We start from the raw sequence: 16,313 nt of genomic DNA on the forward strand, positions 1-16,313 counted from the left end.
TCAAAAATAAACATCATTGTCGATGATATAAAGTTTACGTTGCTCGCTCTTTCTACACTCATCTCTTTCTCTTTCTCTCTCTCTCTCTCTAACGCTCAAATATTTCTTTCGTTGTAAGAGAAATTTTTAGGGACTGCAAATAAATTCGCGCGCGCGCGCATTAAAAAGATAACATCTTTAATCACGTTTCACTTGACGAGCTCAACGCTCTCGGGCATCGTCCGTCTTTGTTCAACTTTCGGTGAACGACAAGAATGACGCGATTTCACGAGCGTCGTGATCGCCAGGTGGAACGTAGCCAAACGAGTGCGTCGAATCGAACGTGATTCGATTAGTCTCGAATCCGTTATCGATTACAGTAGCATTGTTTACAAATTGTTATGAAAAACTATTGACCATTGTTTCTGGCGTTTATAAAATCTGCGCGGACACGGGTGATCGCACGTGAATCGATCGAAAATATCAAGACTCGGTCTCGCTCGCGCGTAGGTAGATATCGGATCTCGAGTTATGGAGGTAACCTGCCGTCGACGCGACGGTGACGGTTGCGGGCCTGTCGTCGTCGTCGTCGTCGTCGCGCGCAACCGAACACCCTGTGATCCCGTGGGTTTGGATTTTCGCGCTAAATCGCCCATGCCGAGACCTTCGTGCGAAAGCGTCTCGCAAAACCTGCAATGTTACGCGCGTCGTAAACGGTCGCAACATGTTCGTGACGAATCTACAGAAGGATTTCTACGATGTGATACAAAGAAGCGTGAGTCGCTGCTTCATTTTGGGACGCGATAACGTCTTCCGCGTCTTTCATATAGGTTACATCCGCGACGTTCCTTACACGCTCGTTTCTCAAATTCTCTCTAGAATTATTTTAGCTTATTTACAATAATGCGGCTTGTCGGGTGTTTTTTTACGATCATCTTTTGTTCCTATGTAGATTATTGTTTTACATAATTTTTTTTTTTTTTGGAGCGATTAGATTATCGGATCGCGTATATATATAAGTACTCTTCTTTTGATTTGAGATAAAAAGCGGAATATTGCGAGCAGAATATTAAGAATATGCGATAATGTGACAAACACAGTGTATAATTTATCGAGTGAATCATTATTATCTGTTGGATATACTTTTATATAACTGATAGTTTTCCCTTTGCGTTTGTCACATTTATTAATATTATATAGTCGAAATTTAAAAATATGGCTCGAATGTTATTTAATTAAATATCTAATTAATTCTCCTAATTTAGAGGTGTTTACTTCTGGTGAATTTTGATATCGATGCAATCTGTGCCTGTAGAATATTACAACAACTTCTTAAAAATGATCACATAATATATACTCTTGTACCTGTCCGAGGCATTCAGGATATGATAAATGCATTTGATGAAAATTGCGAAGAGGTAATGGCTACCCAATTGTATGTATTATTACATGTTCCATTAATTGATAATTATTCTAAGGGAGATAATTGTTCTTCTTTCAGATAAAGAATGTTGTAATGATAAACTGTGGTGGTACTCTAGATTTAGTGGAATTACTTCGACCGGATGAATCCGTAATTTTTTTTATTCTTGACAGTCATAGGCCTTACGATTTATGCAATATATATTCGGAAAGTCAAATATGTATTCTTGGTAAACCCGATGAAGACGATGAAATTCCAGAATATAATGATATATTTCGAGATGATAGCGTATGTAATTTGATGTAAAATGTCACACAAATGTTTAACAATTTTTTCAACACAATTCTGATTAATTATGTATATATAGTCGGATGAAGAGGATGCAAACGAGGAATCTGATAATGAAAGTGAAAACAGACAAAGTAAAAGACGAAGATTGAATGAAGAGGACATTTTAAGGAGAAGCGAACGAAGGAAATGGGTTGAAAATAGGGAGACGATTCTTTTCAATTATTTACAATACAGTTATTATGGCAAATCGGTATGCATTATAACTAATTGTTTCGATAATATATAAAAATTTTTTAAAATTAATGTTTAAAACATACCATCTTTTTTGTTGTCAGAGTGCGACAGTAGTATTTGAGATGGCTTGGAATATGTCAAAAGATAATTTAGATATGGCATGGTGGGCTATAGTTGGCTCGACGGAACAGTCGATTCTTACCAAGATAGAGTCAAGAATAGCTGTTCTTGAAGAAGGTTCTCTTCAAGCTCACGTTTCCAGATTAACACATAGGCAAGGCATCGATGTTGATAAGCAACAACAGCAGCAAAGCATTGTTAAAGTTACTTATGACAAAGAGTATCCTTTATGTGATAAATAGTTTTTTAATTTAATATACAAAAATCTGGCAAATGTATTAATTCCTTAATGAGAGCGAATAGTTTACAACTCGCATTATATCGTCATTGGACTGTTGAAGCTAGCTTAAAATATTCAATGTCGACTGCGGTATCGTTACGTCTTTGGTCCATTAGAGGAGAACAACGTTTGAAAGAAGTTTTAGCAGAAATGGGTTTACCTCTAGTGCAATCCAGACAATTGTTTCGTGCAATGGATCTTACTTTTAGACAAGAATTTAGGCAAATGGTTGAAAAATTAGCTGGCAAATATAATGTCAACAGCATTATTGGCACCAGTTTTACTCTTCAATATGGTTATCGTTTTAAATATTGCGCTTCAGACATGGTATATGCCATGTTGGCTTTACTGGATTCTACAGTAAGTAAGCAATTATATTAAATGCAGTATATATTAATATTTTGTCTAATGTATAAGTTACTATGTATTTACAGACAAAGGATAGACAACCACAGCGTTGCTTTTTAGACGCGCTAGACTGTTTATCGCGCACAAAAAAGGATATTTTAGAAAGTGGGATAGAAAAGGCAAAGCTTATGCTTCACAATATCTTTAAAACTGCACAGAGTATACTGGAAGCTAAGCAAGTAAAGAATTTTGGTTCCTTTTTGTATCTCAATGTGCCAGATGGGAATATAGACACTTATTTATTCGCACATCCTCATCCCTTGATTATGCTAGCTCAATTTGCTCTCAAAGCGTATGTAAGTTCTTCGAGAAATAGGCGTGCTTCTGAATGGCCTCTTGTGGCCTCTGCAGTATTTAGCACGGAGGAAGGATCATGTCTTCTTGTTGGTATACCACCAGTTTGTGAAGATCAACCCAGAAGGTAATATATATATGGACGAAATATGAGAGAAAGAGAGAGAGAGAGAGATATTTAACTATGTATTTTTTACAGTTTATTTGGAAAAGCATTCGAGCAAACTGCAAAAAATAAAAATTGTTACATCGAACCAGACTATTTTGATAGTACAAGTATGTATAAAATAAAATTTGTAATCTGTATAAATTGGCACACATCTCATTATATTTAACATTTTTCTTCTTTGCAGTAATAAGACTGAAAATCGAGGAAAGACCCAAGTTTCTTGATGCTTTGGCAGCACTACTTGCATGATAATTCTCATAATTGTATAATCATTAGAGACAAACAGTATGGCAATAACATTAATGAAATTTTTAACTAATGCGACTATTAAAATAATTAAATGCACTTTATTATTCATGACGTTATAGTGCCTTTTCTTAAAAACGCAAACTCTTATTGTACATTTTTTAACCAGCGACGGCAGTAGCTTTATAATTGTGAAATATTTAATATATAAATTAGGATTTTGATATGTGTGTGAAATCAATGACTTTGTATAAATGTAATAATCAACTTTGTGTGTGTGTGCTAGTGTGTTGTATAAAAATTGCTAGGATACAACAATAAGTATATTAAAAAAAAAAAAGCATAAAAAATCACTCTATTCCAATAACGCTTTTATTATTAATTCAAGAGACATAATGGATTAAATAATTTTATAAAAAAGAAGAACTCGAAAAAAAGTGTGAATAAAAAAAGATATAAATAAAATTATGTTTGCGCTTATATCAGACAATTGATATAATGTTCAACATCATCATCTGCAAAGTAAATTTACGGAATAAAAAAATGTGTATATGCACAAAGTGTCACAAAATATATATAGATATTGTATTAAATCTTCAAATATTTGTACAACATAAATATAATGTGTGATTGATATTAAAAGCTGCAACAGTGAAAAAGTTATTTCCTAGTTAAAAAGACTTGTAATGCGCTCACTCGGTATTAAGTAATATATAATTTATTAACGTATTCGTGTGCGTACACTTAAAAATACAATTTGATCGATTTATTTATGGCTACTGTATAATACATATTTTTTGGTTACTTTTTTGCAAAGAATTATGCAAGAACAAGTACATTTTTTTATGTGTGACTCCTTTTTTTGTCTACGTAAAGAGCGACGGTATCACAGAGATAGGAGTAAAAAAGAAAGATTAAAGAGATTTTTTTCGACATTCGAACAATCTCCTAACATTTGACAAGTACAAATTTTATGCTTTATGCTAAATTATACACTAATATGCCTTAAGCTGGCACATGTTCATTTGTTTTTGATGCTTTATGCACTGCCGTTATTTTATTTATCGGTAATTTGTTGTCGAGAAATTTATCAACAAATTGTTGTACAGAGTCCACGGAAATTTCGGCGCCGTCTTCCATCACCACATATATTCCTCGTGGAATATCTATCGCGGTCAAAAGAGGTACCGCATCATCCAAACCAATGAATTCACGAAGAATGTCGGACGTTTCGCACTGCGTCAAAAAAAATCGTTAAATGTACTTGGTTTATAGATATTTTATATATTTACGATTTGTATATAATTTTATATACACAATAATCACATATAATTATAAAATTTGATTCTTTGAATCCTTATGAACATTGAGACAAATTATATTTACATATATTTAATTTACACTTAACTTACTTTCTCATGCATATATGTATACTTACATCTAAAGCTATATAAAACTGCAACATATCATCCTCAGGATCATCATAATTTGGATCATAATCGGGCTGATCCCTTCTATATGCTTGTGCAGCTGGTAATAGTACACTTTCCCCGAATTGAATCTCATAATCTTCTCCTTCTGTAAAATATTATAGGAAAAGATTAGACAATATACAATCTGGTTCTTTTAGCAGATTTTATAATTTCTTTTTGAATAGCACGTAAATGTATATGTATGTACATATACATGGTATATTTCATTTGTATACTTGCCGACAAACAAGATAATGGCTGGAGCATCGTGTAATGACGTAGCATATTTTTCTGTTAAAATATTCACCAGTCTATTTGTCCAGGGAAAATTCTATAAAAAGATTTTCTTCCGTTTAGAAGCTCAATAATTGCAAATATTCAGAGGGATAAAATGCTATTTTCTTTATTATTTTTGGCAAATTTTAATATATATAAAACATCTTTATTTTTTCAATAGAAAATCATTTACAATAACGTTTTAATATAATAATTTGAAAATTATGTTGAAAACTTTACCAGTCCTTCTGGATCTTCGATCAATTCGGTGCGCCCATCTAGAGTGATTATGTTGTCGCGAGAATCCAGAATGACTAGAGTCGGTATTGCTTGAACATCGAAAGCCCTTGCCAATTTTCGACGTCTTTCTTCTTGATTGAAAGGTATCCTTAGCCAAGGCATTGTTTCCGTGTACACATTATAAGAGTCCTCGCTCCTAGAATAAAAACGCACAATTGAAATCTTTTACAAAAGAGAAGAAAACAAAAGAACTATGGATATAATGATAAGTACACGGAGGAATCAGTCGAATAACAAGGCAAAGAAATATGTGTTGGAATAAAATGAGATATTTTAAAAAGAGAGATCTATGAAACACATATACATATACACGGAGGAGAAGTACGAGAGTATAATCAATCCCACAAACAAACTTACCTGTCCGAACTTACAAAAATCACTTCGAAATTTCCACCTCTCTCCCGAATTCGCTGATACGTATCCACAAGTTGCGGAGTAAATGCTTTACAAGGTGGACACTAAATGAAAAGTAGACAATATAATTTTAAGATGATTGTTGAACATGAAATGTGTAATTAATATTTATGTTTGCAATATCAGAAATATGTAGATTAAATTAACGTATCCACTCGAGATATGTTGTGATTTATAAGTAGAATACGAAATTGATCTCCTCTTTAAAAAACCTTTTCTTCAATATTACTCTTTCTAACGTTTAAATGTTTTTGTAATTTATCATTAAATTAATATTTTGTTAAAATGTATATTTAAAATTAAATAAAAAAGATATATTATTATCTATTTGTCTTGATATCCAAAAATATAAGAATTTTTTTTAAAGCCCTTTTAAAAATGTAATACAAGAAATTGTATTCGCTTATCTCTTCTATATCATTATATGAAGTACATAATATATGTAGTAATCAATGAAAATAAAATTAATAATTTTATAAAAATCAACTTCCTCGCTCCCATCGATCAATCGTAGATTTACATACAATTTGCTTTATACAAATTAATTAATAAAATATTTTTCTCAAGATACACATATTTTTGTTTAAGAATTAAACTTATCACGAAAAGCAATGAAATATTGTATTGCGATTGAGCATAATTCTAACATTTACATAATTTTAGAATCGCTCCTTACCCAATGCGCGCTAAAGTAAACCCCCTTGTAACAATAGCGGAGTTCTTCGTGCAACATGGGTTCGTTGCTATCGCGTGCACCGCAAGGCAGGAGAGGTCCATCTTCAAGGGCCGCTTTTGGGTGCGGAGGTCTCCAAGGGAATTCTAAGCCGGTGGGATCAGCGATGGTTCGTTCGACGCCTCCTCTTGTCACTACGGAGCCGTTGGAGCCCTCCAGCAGGATCAACGTCGGTACGCCTGCTTTTATCCGATACCTTCGAGTCAACCTGGTCTGAAAAAAACACAAAGATTAATAATCTGCGTAATTCGACGAAACAATGCAAACAATGAAAAATATTGTGATTGTAAAATTGCAATTTATTTTGAGTAAGACAGATAAATAAAATTTTTTATTTTTCTTGGAGACATAACAATTTTTGTTAATGGACTCTGGAAAGATATTATTGAAAAATATACAATTGTTAAAAAATCCAGTTACAATATTTTTCATTTGTGCCATCGAATTATATAACTTAGATATGATATTGTTTAATATATTACATTAGGTAGATAATTAATAATATATTTTAATAATAAATTTATAATTTATATCGTTTAATGTAATTAGGCAGCTAATTAATAATATTGCTTAATATAATTAATATTAATTATGTATTGATTAATATTAATTTTATATTGCTTAACATAAAATTAATAACTAGTGTGGATATTTAAATTAAATATCGGGCCATTGAAAAATTAATGGTCTCGCTCAATAATACCAATGAACAAGATGCGCTAAAAGCACATTTCTCCAGAGACTACAAAGCAATAAGCCGTGAATTACCGCAGAGTTATATCAATGATGCGAGCAATATGCCGATAATGTTAACTCGAGAAGTAATAAGAATAAGAACTGCATATGTGGATGGAAATTAGGCAAAAAGTAGAACGAGATAAGTATATATATATATATATTGTATTATGTTATCATGTTTTGCAAATAATATCGCATTGTGCATTAATTACACAAATTTCCAATCATCCGAACAAATTGCAAATTAATTTCATACATGACTCGTGTGTATCAATATACATAATATGATTTTCTTTAATATTTAATGTTAAAATATTATTAATTCCTGTTTCATATTACATGTGACTTTCATATTAGAGAAATGATTAGTATGTTTTTTTTATAGAAAAGAAATGTATAAAAGAAGAAATATATATCGCACGTTTAATTAAGATAAGATATGTATATGAATAATATATGTATATGAATAGTCCCTATACATCTTTTTGCGAATAATGTGCATCATTAACGGCAACTTTAATAGAAAACTTTTTTTCCCACACCTCTAATCTAATTTATCTCCTCGAATTTTTTTGTTTTTATTCTCTCGCTATTTCAACCGTCATCAAGTTGACGATAACGATAACGATCCTTGCATCTCATTAATTTTTAAAAAATCTCCCATTAATTTATATGTGTGTGTGTGTGTGTGTGTGTGTGTATTATATATTTTTTTAGATATTTTACTATATTTTTTTCTACGTATCGAAAAATAGAGAAACATCAGAATATTATATTTTCATTCGATTGAGAAGAGACTGAAATTTGTAACCATCTAACATTATCGAACAAGATATATTTTTTGATATAGAAATATCGATATTTAGGATATAGAAATATTGATATTTACAATCCTCCCTCCCAATTTTATATATATCGCTGATTAAATTCGCCGATCCGCAAAGACCGTCTCGGTGTTGAGGTGTTATAATACGAGCAAGAGCGGAATCGCGCGCGGAGGTCTAAACCTTCCAATTTATCCTCCTCCACTCCCATTCCGTCCCTTTTCTCGAAACTGCATTAAGTCGGCCGTCCCCCCGGACCGCGCGACCCCGCAGTTCGATATCTCGAGGGGGAGGATCGGGCCGGGCGATTTCTCGTATCACGCGGGATGCTCCGTTACGGGTTACGGTCGCTCATAAAGGGCGAAAGGGGGAGAGGGGGTGGAGAGGATGGATAGAAGAGGCGTAAGGCGAGAGAAGGGTCCGTAGGTGGGTATGGCGAAGCTAAGCGCGTACGTTATCGCGCGAGGTACTTAAACACACGAGGGCGGAAGGCGGAAGGAGAGAAGGTCGGCCGCGCGCGCGAAGGGTCGCCGTCGAGGCTTCGTCCCTTCGTATATTTCCCGCGCGGCCGTCCCGTTCGCTTCCACCGCGTCACGTGGTGCCTACGAACGCGAGGACGCGAGGACGCGAGGTTCGCGCTCACCCCTCGCAGCCTCTCGAGCGGTCGATAACGCGTGGTGCGGTGGTGCGTCCTCCCTCGCTCGCGTTGCTAGTTGCTACCGCTCTCGACGACGGACGGTGCGCTATCGTTATTTCCCTCGTCTCTGGTCCGTACATTCGGCGACATAATATTCCTTCCCTACGTTATTAGACTTGGAGCTAGAATTTCCAAAGGAAAGGATCGATACGAGTTCTCTTTCTCTATCTCTCTCTCTCTTTCTCGCTCTTCGAGAGATTCAGAAATTTGCAAAAGATGTATAATTTTACCTTATAATTTTCTCTCTTTCTCTCTCTCTCTCTCCCTGGTTTATTCGATATGAAAAACATCGCTCGTACTTATTTTGCAATTTTATATTTCAGATCGATTCATTTCTTTACGCGAGCGAAAATACATTTCTCATTTTTATAAAAATATCTAAACACGATGCGATCTAAACGGACGAGTATTTGAATCGTCTACGTTTTTTACCATCGCGACATTGCATCATGCATCTCTTTCGCTCTCGTTACTCTCGTTTCCTCGTCGACAAAATTCCTCATACGACTGAAAGCGAAAATACGCGACTAAAAAAGAAACGCGAGGGCGAAAGAGGAAGAAAGAGGGGGACAAAACAGAGATTACTTTTGACTCTTGATTGGTTTGCACGCGTTCAATCGTCTCCGGAATGTATACAGATCGCATATCTAACCCGACGCCCGACGCCCGACGCCCGACGCCCATACGCTCGTCGCGACGACGACGACGACTGCGTGTTCTCCCTTCGTGCGCTCCCCGTTGTCTACGCTGCTCACGCTCGCAGATAAGCGAAAATAGTCGCGTGTGAGCGGCTCGTTATGGCGATCTTGTGGGATTTACCAATTTTTGTTTTCCCAAGTTTGAGAATAAAGGAGAAAGAAAGAGAAAGATGCCTTTTCTTTCCGTTTCTGGGAAAAATAATAATAAATTTGAAATATTTAAAAAATAGGTTTCTTCCCGTTTTTGTCGAGTCATTCAACAGTAATCGACTAGCGATCGATAATGAACAACGATGATAAAAATCATAATTTCCCGCGATGTTTATATATATATATATATTCATAATGTTAAGTATTCATTTAAGATGACGCGCGCGCGCGTCAACTTTTTAAATTGCAGTTTTTTTAGCTCATACATATCCATGTATCTACTACATCTAAGCTTATGTTATAATTTCTTGAGGAATTTTCAGTTATTTCGACGAAAGTAATTTTTCGATTAATCATTTCGACGCGAAATTAACCGGAGCAATTTACGCAAACAAAGCCAAAATTTCTAAAATGCACGTTTATAGAATGTGGCCAGATACATACGACAGATATTTTTTTAATTCATTTGTTTATTCGTTACGTATTTATGAATCCTCGTGCGCAAAAATATTCGATTATAACGAAGCTTTATATTGTAGGAAAAGGTTGATACACGACGATAGCGTGGCTCAAAAGTTTGCTGTCGTGAGATTCGTTTTTACAAACTCTTACAAACATAGGGACGACCTTTCGCGCGAACAATTTGCACATTCGCCACTTTCCTTTTGACCACGGGCTAATAGTCCACATCGTGCACAATTCATAGGCATGCAACGAGGTAAAAAAAAAAAGAAAAAATGAAATGAAACGAAATGCAAAACAAAACCGCGACCATCCGCATGAAATAATAATAAGATTTTCTCCCTTGGATCTCTACGAGTATGAGTTTACACGTGTTTGCAGAATCAGACGATATTTATACGACGACGAAAAGCATTATTTTCTAATTATAACAATGCATCTCTTCGAATTATCGTTTGATAAAGTGAAACTTGTTTAAAATTAAATAGCGATTTCGGGATTTATGTTACACGGTTATTTATCGATTCGTTATCGTATATTTCGATTGATGTAATATAACTGAACAAATACAGATTAAAGTCCATTAATGTATCATTTAAAATCAAAAATTTCTCTAATCAATATTTAAAGCAACGACAATTATTCACGCAAAGAGAAAGCGAACAAGAGAGAAAGAGAGAGAAAAGAATTCAAAGTTTCGCAACTTTCGTTTAGACTTTCAGACATTCCAAAGATACAGCCGTGGCTCACGCTTTATTTTTCACGAACGAACTCGTGCGTGTACAAACTCACGCGAAGGAAAAGAAACATACGTTCATACAGTTCGTATAGTTGTTTCGTCTCTCCTCTTTCGATTCCTTTCATTATGGAGGATGGTGTGGAGGGAACGAGAACGCTATTTGAAGAAGATATGGGTCGACCGTGTGTTTAGAATAGAAGGCTCCCAGTCGTTTACTCGATTCTTTTTCTCTTTTCACGACGCGGCTTTCTCGTTAACGTTGCTCTCGGGCAAAAAAAGCGAGCGAGCTTTCTTACGAAGCGATTTAGAACGTCCGAGCTATGAGCAACCTCGCTGATTAAAGCGTTGAAGCGACGGGCGACGGGCGACGGTCCTCCCAGAGACGCCTTATTCACGGAGTGTGTCAACCGCGCGCGAGTGTCCTCTCGGGATAAAGGGATGGAGGGATGGAGGGATGGAGGACCATCAAAGATGCATGGGCGCGAAAAAGTCGGGTCGATAAGCATACGTGCCTTTTTGTCATTTCATCGATCGAGATTTTTGTCGAAATGAAAAAACATATAATCCTGCGCAAAATAGAGCGCGATTAATTATTTTTATATCAAAGCCGACTCAGCGGACGAAAATAATTTTAAACTATGCATACGATGATCGCGCGCGAGTATTATTAAGAATATTATTACTAATTCTAAGTATTATTATACTAAAACGAGCAACATTTTCTCGTAAAATGATATTGATTTATCTTATGTATAATATTGGTAACTTTATATATATTTTTTAAAATAAATTTAATTATATATATATATAGAATTTTATTGGTGAATCTTTCTTTTCGGTGAAACGAGTCCTCGATAGGCTTTTTCGAATGAAATTGATCTCTAATCTTTCTCAAGTTTTAATTAAGTAATCTTATCTCTTATTGTTAATGAAACTCTCACAAAGCATTTGTGATTGCAGCGAGACGCTCTCAAAAGCGATTTAAACATAGAATTAATGAGCGAGGGCCAATCACGATGCTACTTGACGTTGATTATAGCTAAAGCGCTTATCGTTACGGCCTCTCCGCAATTGAGAGCAATTAAATATATTGTATATATTGTCCTCTGTGTACATCCCTATTATAAACATCGATGAATCTAAAGTACCCTAGTTGAATAAAATATAAAGTAGTCCAGAGTTTCAAATAATATTCGAAACATTTCAAAAGTATCACACGTATTATTTATATACGTGCATACGTATATGTATGTATTGCATTAGTAAATATACGCGACACGAGAAATAATATTTATACATGTAAAAGCAAACTATGCGCGAAATAAATTTTATCCTAAGAAATGTTGAACCCGCAAAGTTTCGACTAAATATATTTCGATCATATTGAAGAAGAAAAAAAGAAGGGCCATTGGACCCTAGGCGCGGTAAATGGTGCGTAATAATTAAAAATGAGAACGTGTTAAAAAACATAATTGAACAAATGTTTCGACGGGATCCTCCGTGGATCCTTTTCAACGTTAAATTAAATTAAAAGAACGTAAATAAATATCGAGTCGAGATATAAATCACTGGCCGATGTAAATAAAATAAAAATCATATAATAGATAGCGCGCAAACATAATTAGAAAAGAAAAACGGATTCATTGGATAAAAAGCATTGTTCTTATAAATTAATTATTGAAATGCATATGCAATGACATATTAGCCGAGATGTATAAACACCGGCTTATATCGAAAAAAATCTCGTTTATAACGATAAATTTCGTCAAACATTGATACGAAATTTCATAAAATGTCGTTCTATCGTAGAGTTACACTTTTTTCACACGTGTTTCTCAGATATAAAATTGTGTGTGTATTACGTGCAAATATTCTTCGATATGTATCTAAATTTTCTCTCGAGGCAAAGAAGGTTCGAGATAAGATGCATTAGCGGATTACACGTGCAATAAAAATCGAGTAATCAAATAATGAGAAACTTTAATGTACTTCAAGTATCGCTCCTTTTCACGCCCAATTATATTCACACGTCAGGCCATACTTGCAAATTACACTTTCGTAGTTTTCTTTATCGCAATATTCCCTTTGCATTCTATTATCAACAACGACGATAACGCGTACCGAGAAAAACCGTAATAAAGAGTAGTAAGGAGATCGGAGATAATACATTTCCAGAGTATCAAGTGCATGCGACCGACCACGTTCTCAATTTTATATATCCATAAAAAAAGGTTTGTATGTGTGTGTGTAATAATTTTATATAATATTAAAAAATATATATTTATAGGATAAAATGTTTAAAGGTATTGTGAAAAAATACGGGGAAAATTGGCCATATGTATCACACTTTTTAAAGAAAAAAACCTCAAAGCAGTGCAAGAACCGTTGGAATTACTTAAAAGCAAGGAAAAACCATGGATACAAGAGGAAGATAAATTACCAAGTTTTATGAATACAAGACCATGTCAGTATGAAACTGTCGCACTTGTTTCAGACCTGGTAGACCAAGTGAAGAACGTGCCGAAGGGCTAGAAAACAATATTCGTGGACTAGAAAAATATGTGAGGTGCAAGTGGCTGGATCGGGGATCGAACCCGGAGTCGTTCGCTTTCCGGGCAACTGCTCTAAACCATCGAGCTATCCCGACCTCACACCTAATGTTGCTTTGTAACACAGTGATATGTGGGAGGAGGTCAGACGTGTCTATACGCCCATTTGGTCAACGAGCGACATTACGCTACTATTATCAATTTTTTTTAAAATCTTTTTTCAATATAAACTAAATGGAAAAAAAAGAGCGACGGAGGAGGAAGAAACGAAAGAGAGGAGGAAGAAGAAGGAAGGTGCGTAGAAAGATCTTTTATTATTTGATTTTTACCTTCCTCTCGTAATCTCGGTTCGGCACGACGAGCCAAGGTAGATCGGCTACGTGGGCGCGGAAGCTGTCCTCGAAGTCGAGCACGTCGGTAACGTTGCTCCAGAGCACCACGTGTACCACCTCGAATCTCTTCCTTTTGTCGCGCTCGCCGCCGCCGCCGCCGCCGCCGCCGTCGTCGTCGCCGCCGCCGTCGTCCGTGCCGTTGACGTTTGCGTAGAGCTCGACCAGCTGACGCGTAAAATCGTCGCAAGTCGCACCGGGATTCACAAAGCTGAAGTACATGCCGACGATCTCGCAGGCCGGCCGGCCATCCTCGTGGACGAGGGACGCGGTCGTCGATTCGATCGACTTTCTCGCGTCGTTAACCTGGCAGCGCACCAGCTGCTTGCCAAACAGCCGGTGCTGCCAGCACAAGGGCTTGCCCTGGATCGTGGACGTGGGCTTTTTGGCGGCATTCGCCGTAGATACCACCCGTTCGTTGACACACGCGGCCATCATGCTCCGCGCAACGCGACTACGCGACTGAGCCCGCTTCGCCTTCGGCTTCGGCCGCCGGCCGCCGACGAGTCTTCCTCCCGCGGAGAAGGGGTTGACGGATCTGACGTCGCTTCAACCTACCGTGATGCGAAAACGGCGCGATATATGATACCTACCGGTAGGTACCTACCTACCTACCTACTCCAACTTTACGATGAGACGCGGCTCATTTGTATTTCGCTGACTCGCGCGACTTTGGACACGATCGACCTGATCGAGCGCATCCGAATCGCGCAACCAATCGTCTTCTTTTTTTTTTTTTTTTTTTTTTAACGGTGTGGAATCCTGTTGACGGACACCCTCCACCCCGGGGGAGGCTTCGGGTAGTGCGGGACTCCAGTCGGGATGCATCCACCGCCGAACTGACTACCCGCTAAACCACACCGGTGGCATCCTAACCGCAAACGACAACCTCCTGGGAACCGCTTTCGCATAACTTCCAGGAGGTCGCCAAAACCAATCGTCTTCTACCGGAGGATGCTATCCGCACCAAAACACAGATTTTTAAGTATTCGAGTATAAAGATTCGCTTCCACTTTGGAGCGATATATTCATCTTTGCTGTTTGCTTGTTTTCTCCTACCATTAATAAGAAATCGATGCAAACACAGATATTGTTCTTTTGTTATTTAATTTAAAAGTATTCCTTCATGCAGATTTATTATTCTTTCAATGTACATTTTCGGTGTATATTTAGGTGAATGCCTCCTCACACACGTAGTAGAGAGAGCAGATAGAATTAAAATATTTTATTTTCATTATAAAAAATTTTTTACGACAAAATTGAAAAAAGAAAATATTTTTTAAATTACTCTTAAAAGGATAGTATTCGAAAAGGTAAATATTTATATATATATATTAATATTTGGTTAAATATATTTTTGAAATTTATATATAATTTATATAAAATCTCGAAACTGTAAATACACTTTAGCGAGTAATATAGAGATATTTTTTTTATTTATTTTAAACCTTTTTGTATGCAAAATTTTATATATGTATATACAATTATTGGATATATATAAATATAAACATATATATGCGTGTGTGTGTGTATGTACATAGATATATGTATATGTTGTGTATATTTTATATTACAGGATTATACATATATATTGCGACTAACTTTAATTCCATAGCCATATTTTTTCACGAAATTATGTCTTTGTGCACAAATTACGTTAATTATTAACAATTATTTATTAATTATTATAAATATAAAATTAATCTAGCAAACTTGTATTCCTCTACAGTAATATTTTCATTTGCGGCACACGATTAACATTATACGCAACTATACGTATTACGATCTTGTAATAGAGAATTTGCATCGGTACCGCAGCCAATCGCAATGCGCTACGATTGGACAAAAAGTTGCGCATACATAATGAGTATGTAGAACGGAGAAAAACACTATCATAATAGTGTAAACGGTGTAAACAATGATAATGTAGTCAGTACTTATATAAGACGCTTAATTACGTTACTATAAATACGAAATATTGCTCATGCATCAGCATTGCCAATTGAGATGGAATATGCGAAACATTATTAAAATATACATATATTTCCTTTTTAGTTGCATCTTTTGCATTTATTTGTATATTTATGATAAAATGCATATGTATATTTATTTTTTGGAGAACAATGAAACAATTTTTAAAATTATTCTTAAAAAGACAGTAATCGAAAAGATGTATATATATATAATATTACGATAGAGCTTTGATATATATCGATCGTATATTATATATATGAATTTCGACGCTTACCTTGGACGACACCCTCGTCAATCGCATGACGTCTCTTTAGGGACGTAGCAAAAAATTAGTATAGCTTTTTCCGTCTCTATTAGACTCGATTGTTTAAAATAGTTTTAAAGTTTCCGCCAATCTTTTTTCCTTTCTCTCAAAAAAAATAAAATAAAATAAAAGCGCACACGCAATAATCTT

The 16,313-nt window shown here is 35.6% G+C and overlaps 2 protein-coding genes across 3 annotated transcripts; one reads left to right on the forward strand and one right to left on the reverse strand.

Moving 5' to 3' along the window:
* Window positions 1-394: 394 nt before the first annotated feature.
* Window positions 395-4,827, forward strand: Cdc45 (cell division cycle protein 45). Of its 2 annotated transcripts, none has more exons than XM_083100471.1 (9): window positions 395-754; window positions 1,245-1,397; window positions 1,481-1,690; window positions 1,770-1,943; window positions 2,029-2,267; window positions 2,351-2,687; window positions 2,762-3,156; window positions 3,229-3,305; window positions 3,383-4,826. In XM_083100471.1, exons 1-9 carry the CDS (start codon window positions 704-706, stop codon window positions 3,445-3,447), a joined length of 1,701 nt encoding a protein of 566 aa, XP_082956597.1. In that variant the 5' UTR covers window positions 395-703; the 3' UTR covers window positions 3,448-4,826. The 2 variants fall into 2 exon arrangements, with proteins under 2 accessions (XP_082956597.1, XP_082956598.1); XM_083100472.1 differs by lacking the exon at window positions 395-754 and adding an exon at window positions 790-809 and having other exon boundaries at window positions 3,383-4,827.
* Window positions 4,141-15,045, reverse strand: LOC145972150 (nucleoredoxin). The gene is made up of 7 exons (XM_083100473.1): window positions 13,826-15,045; window positions 6,583-6,852; window positions 5,850-5,950; window positions 5,433-5,628; window positions 5,157-5,247; window positions 4,883-5,022; window positions 4,141-4,680 (listed from the first exon to the last, which is right to left on the reverse strand). Exons 1-7 carry the CDS (start codon window positions 14,321-14,323, stop codon window positions 4,450-4,452), a joined length of 1,527 nt encoding a protein of 508 aa, XP_082956599.1. The 5' UTR covers window positions 14,324-15,045; the 3' UTR covers window positions 4,141-4,449.
* Between the last annotated feature and the right edge of the window lie 1,268 nt (window positions 15,046-16,313).

The sequence above is a fragment of the Camponotus vicinus genome, unplaced genomic scaffold (assembly GCF_025532165.1).
Source record: "Camponotus vicinus isolate PSW18456_S1 unplaced genomic scaffold, iyCamVici1.0 SCAF_5, whole genome shotgun sequence".
NCBI lineage: Eukaryota > Metazoa > Arthropoda > Insecta > Hymenoptera > Formicidae > Camponotus > Camponotus vicinus.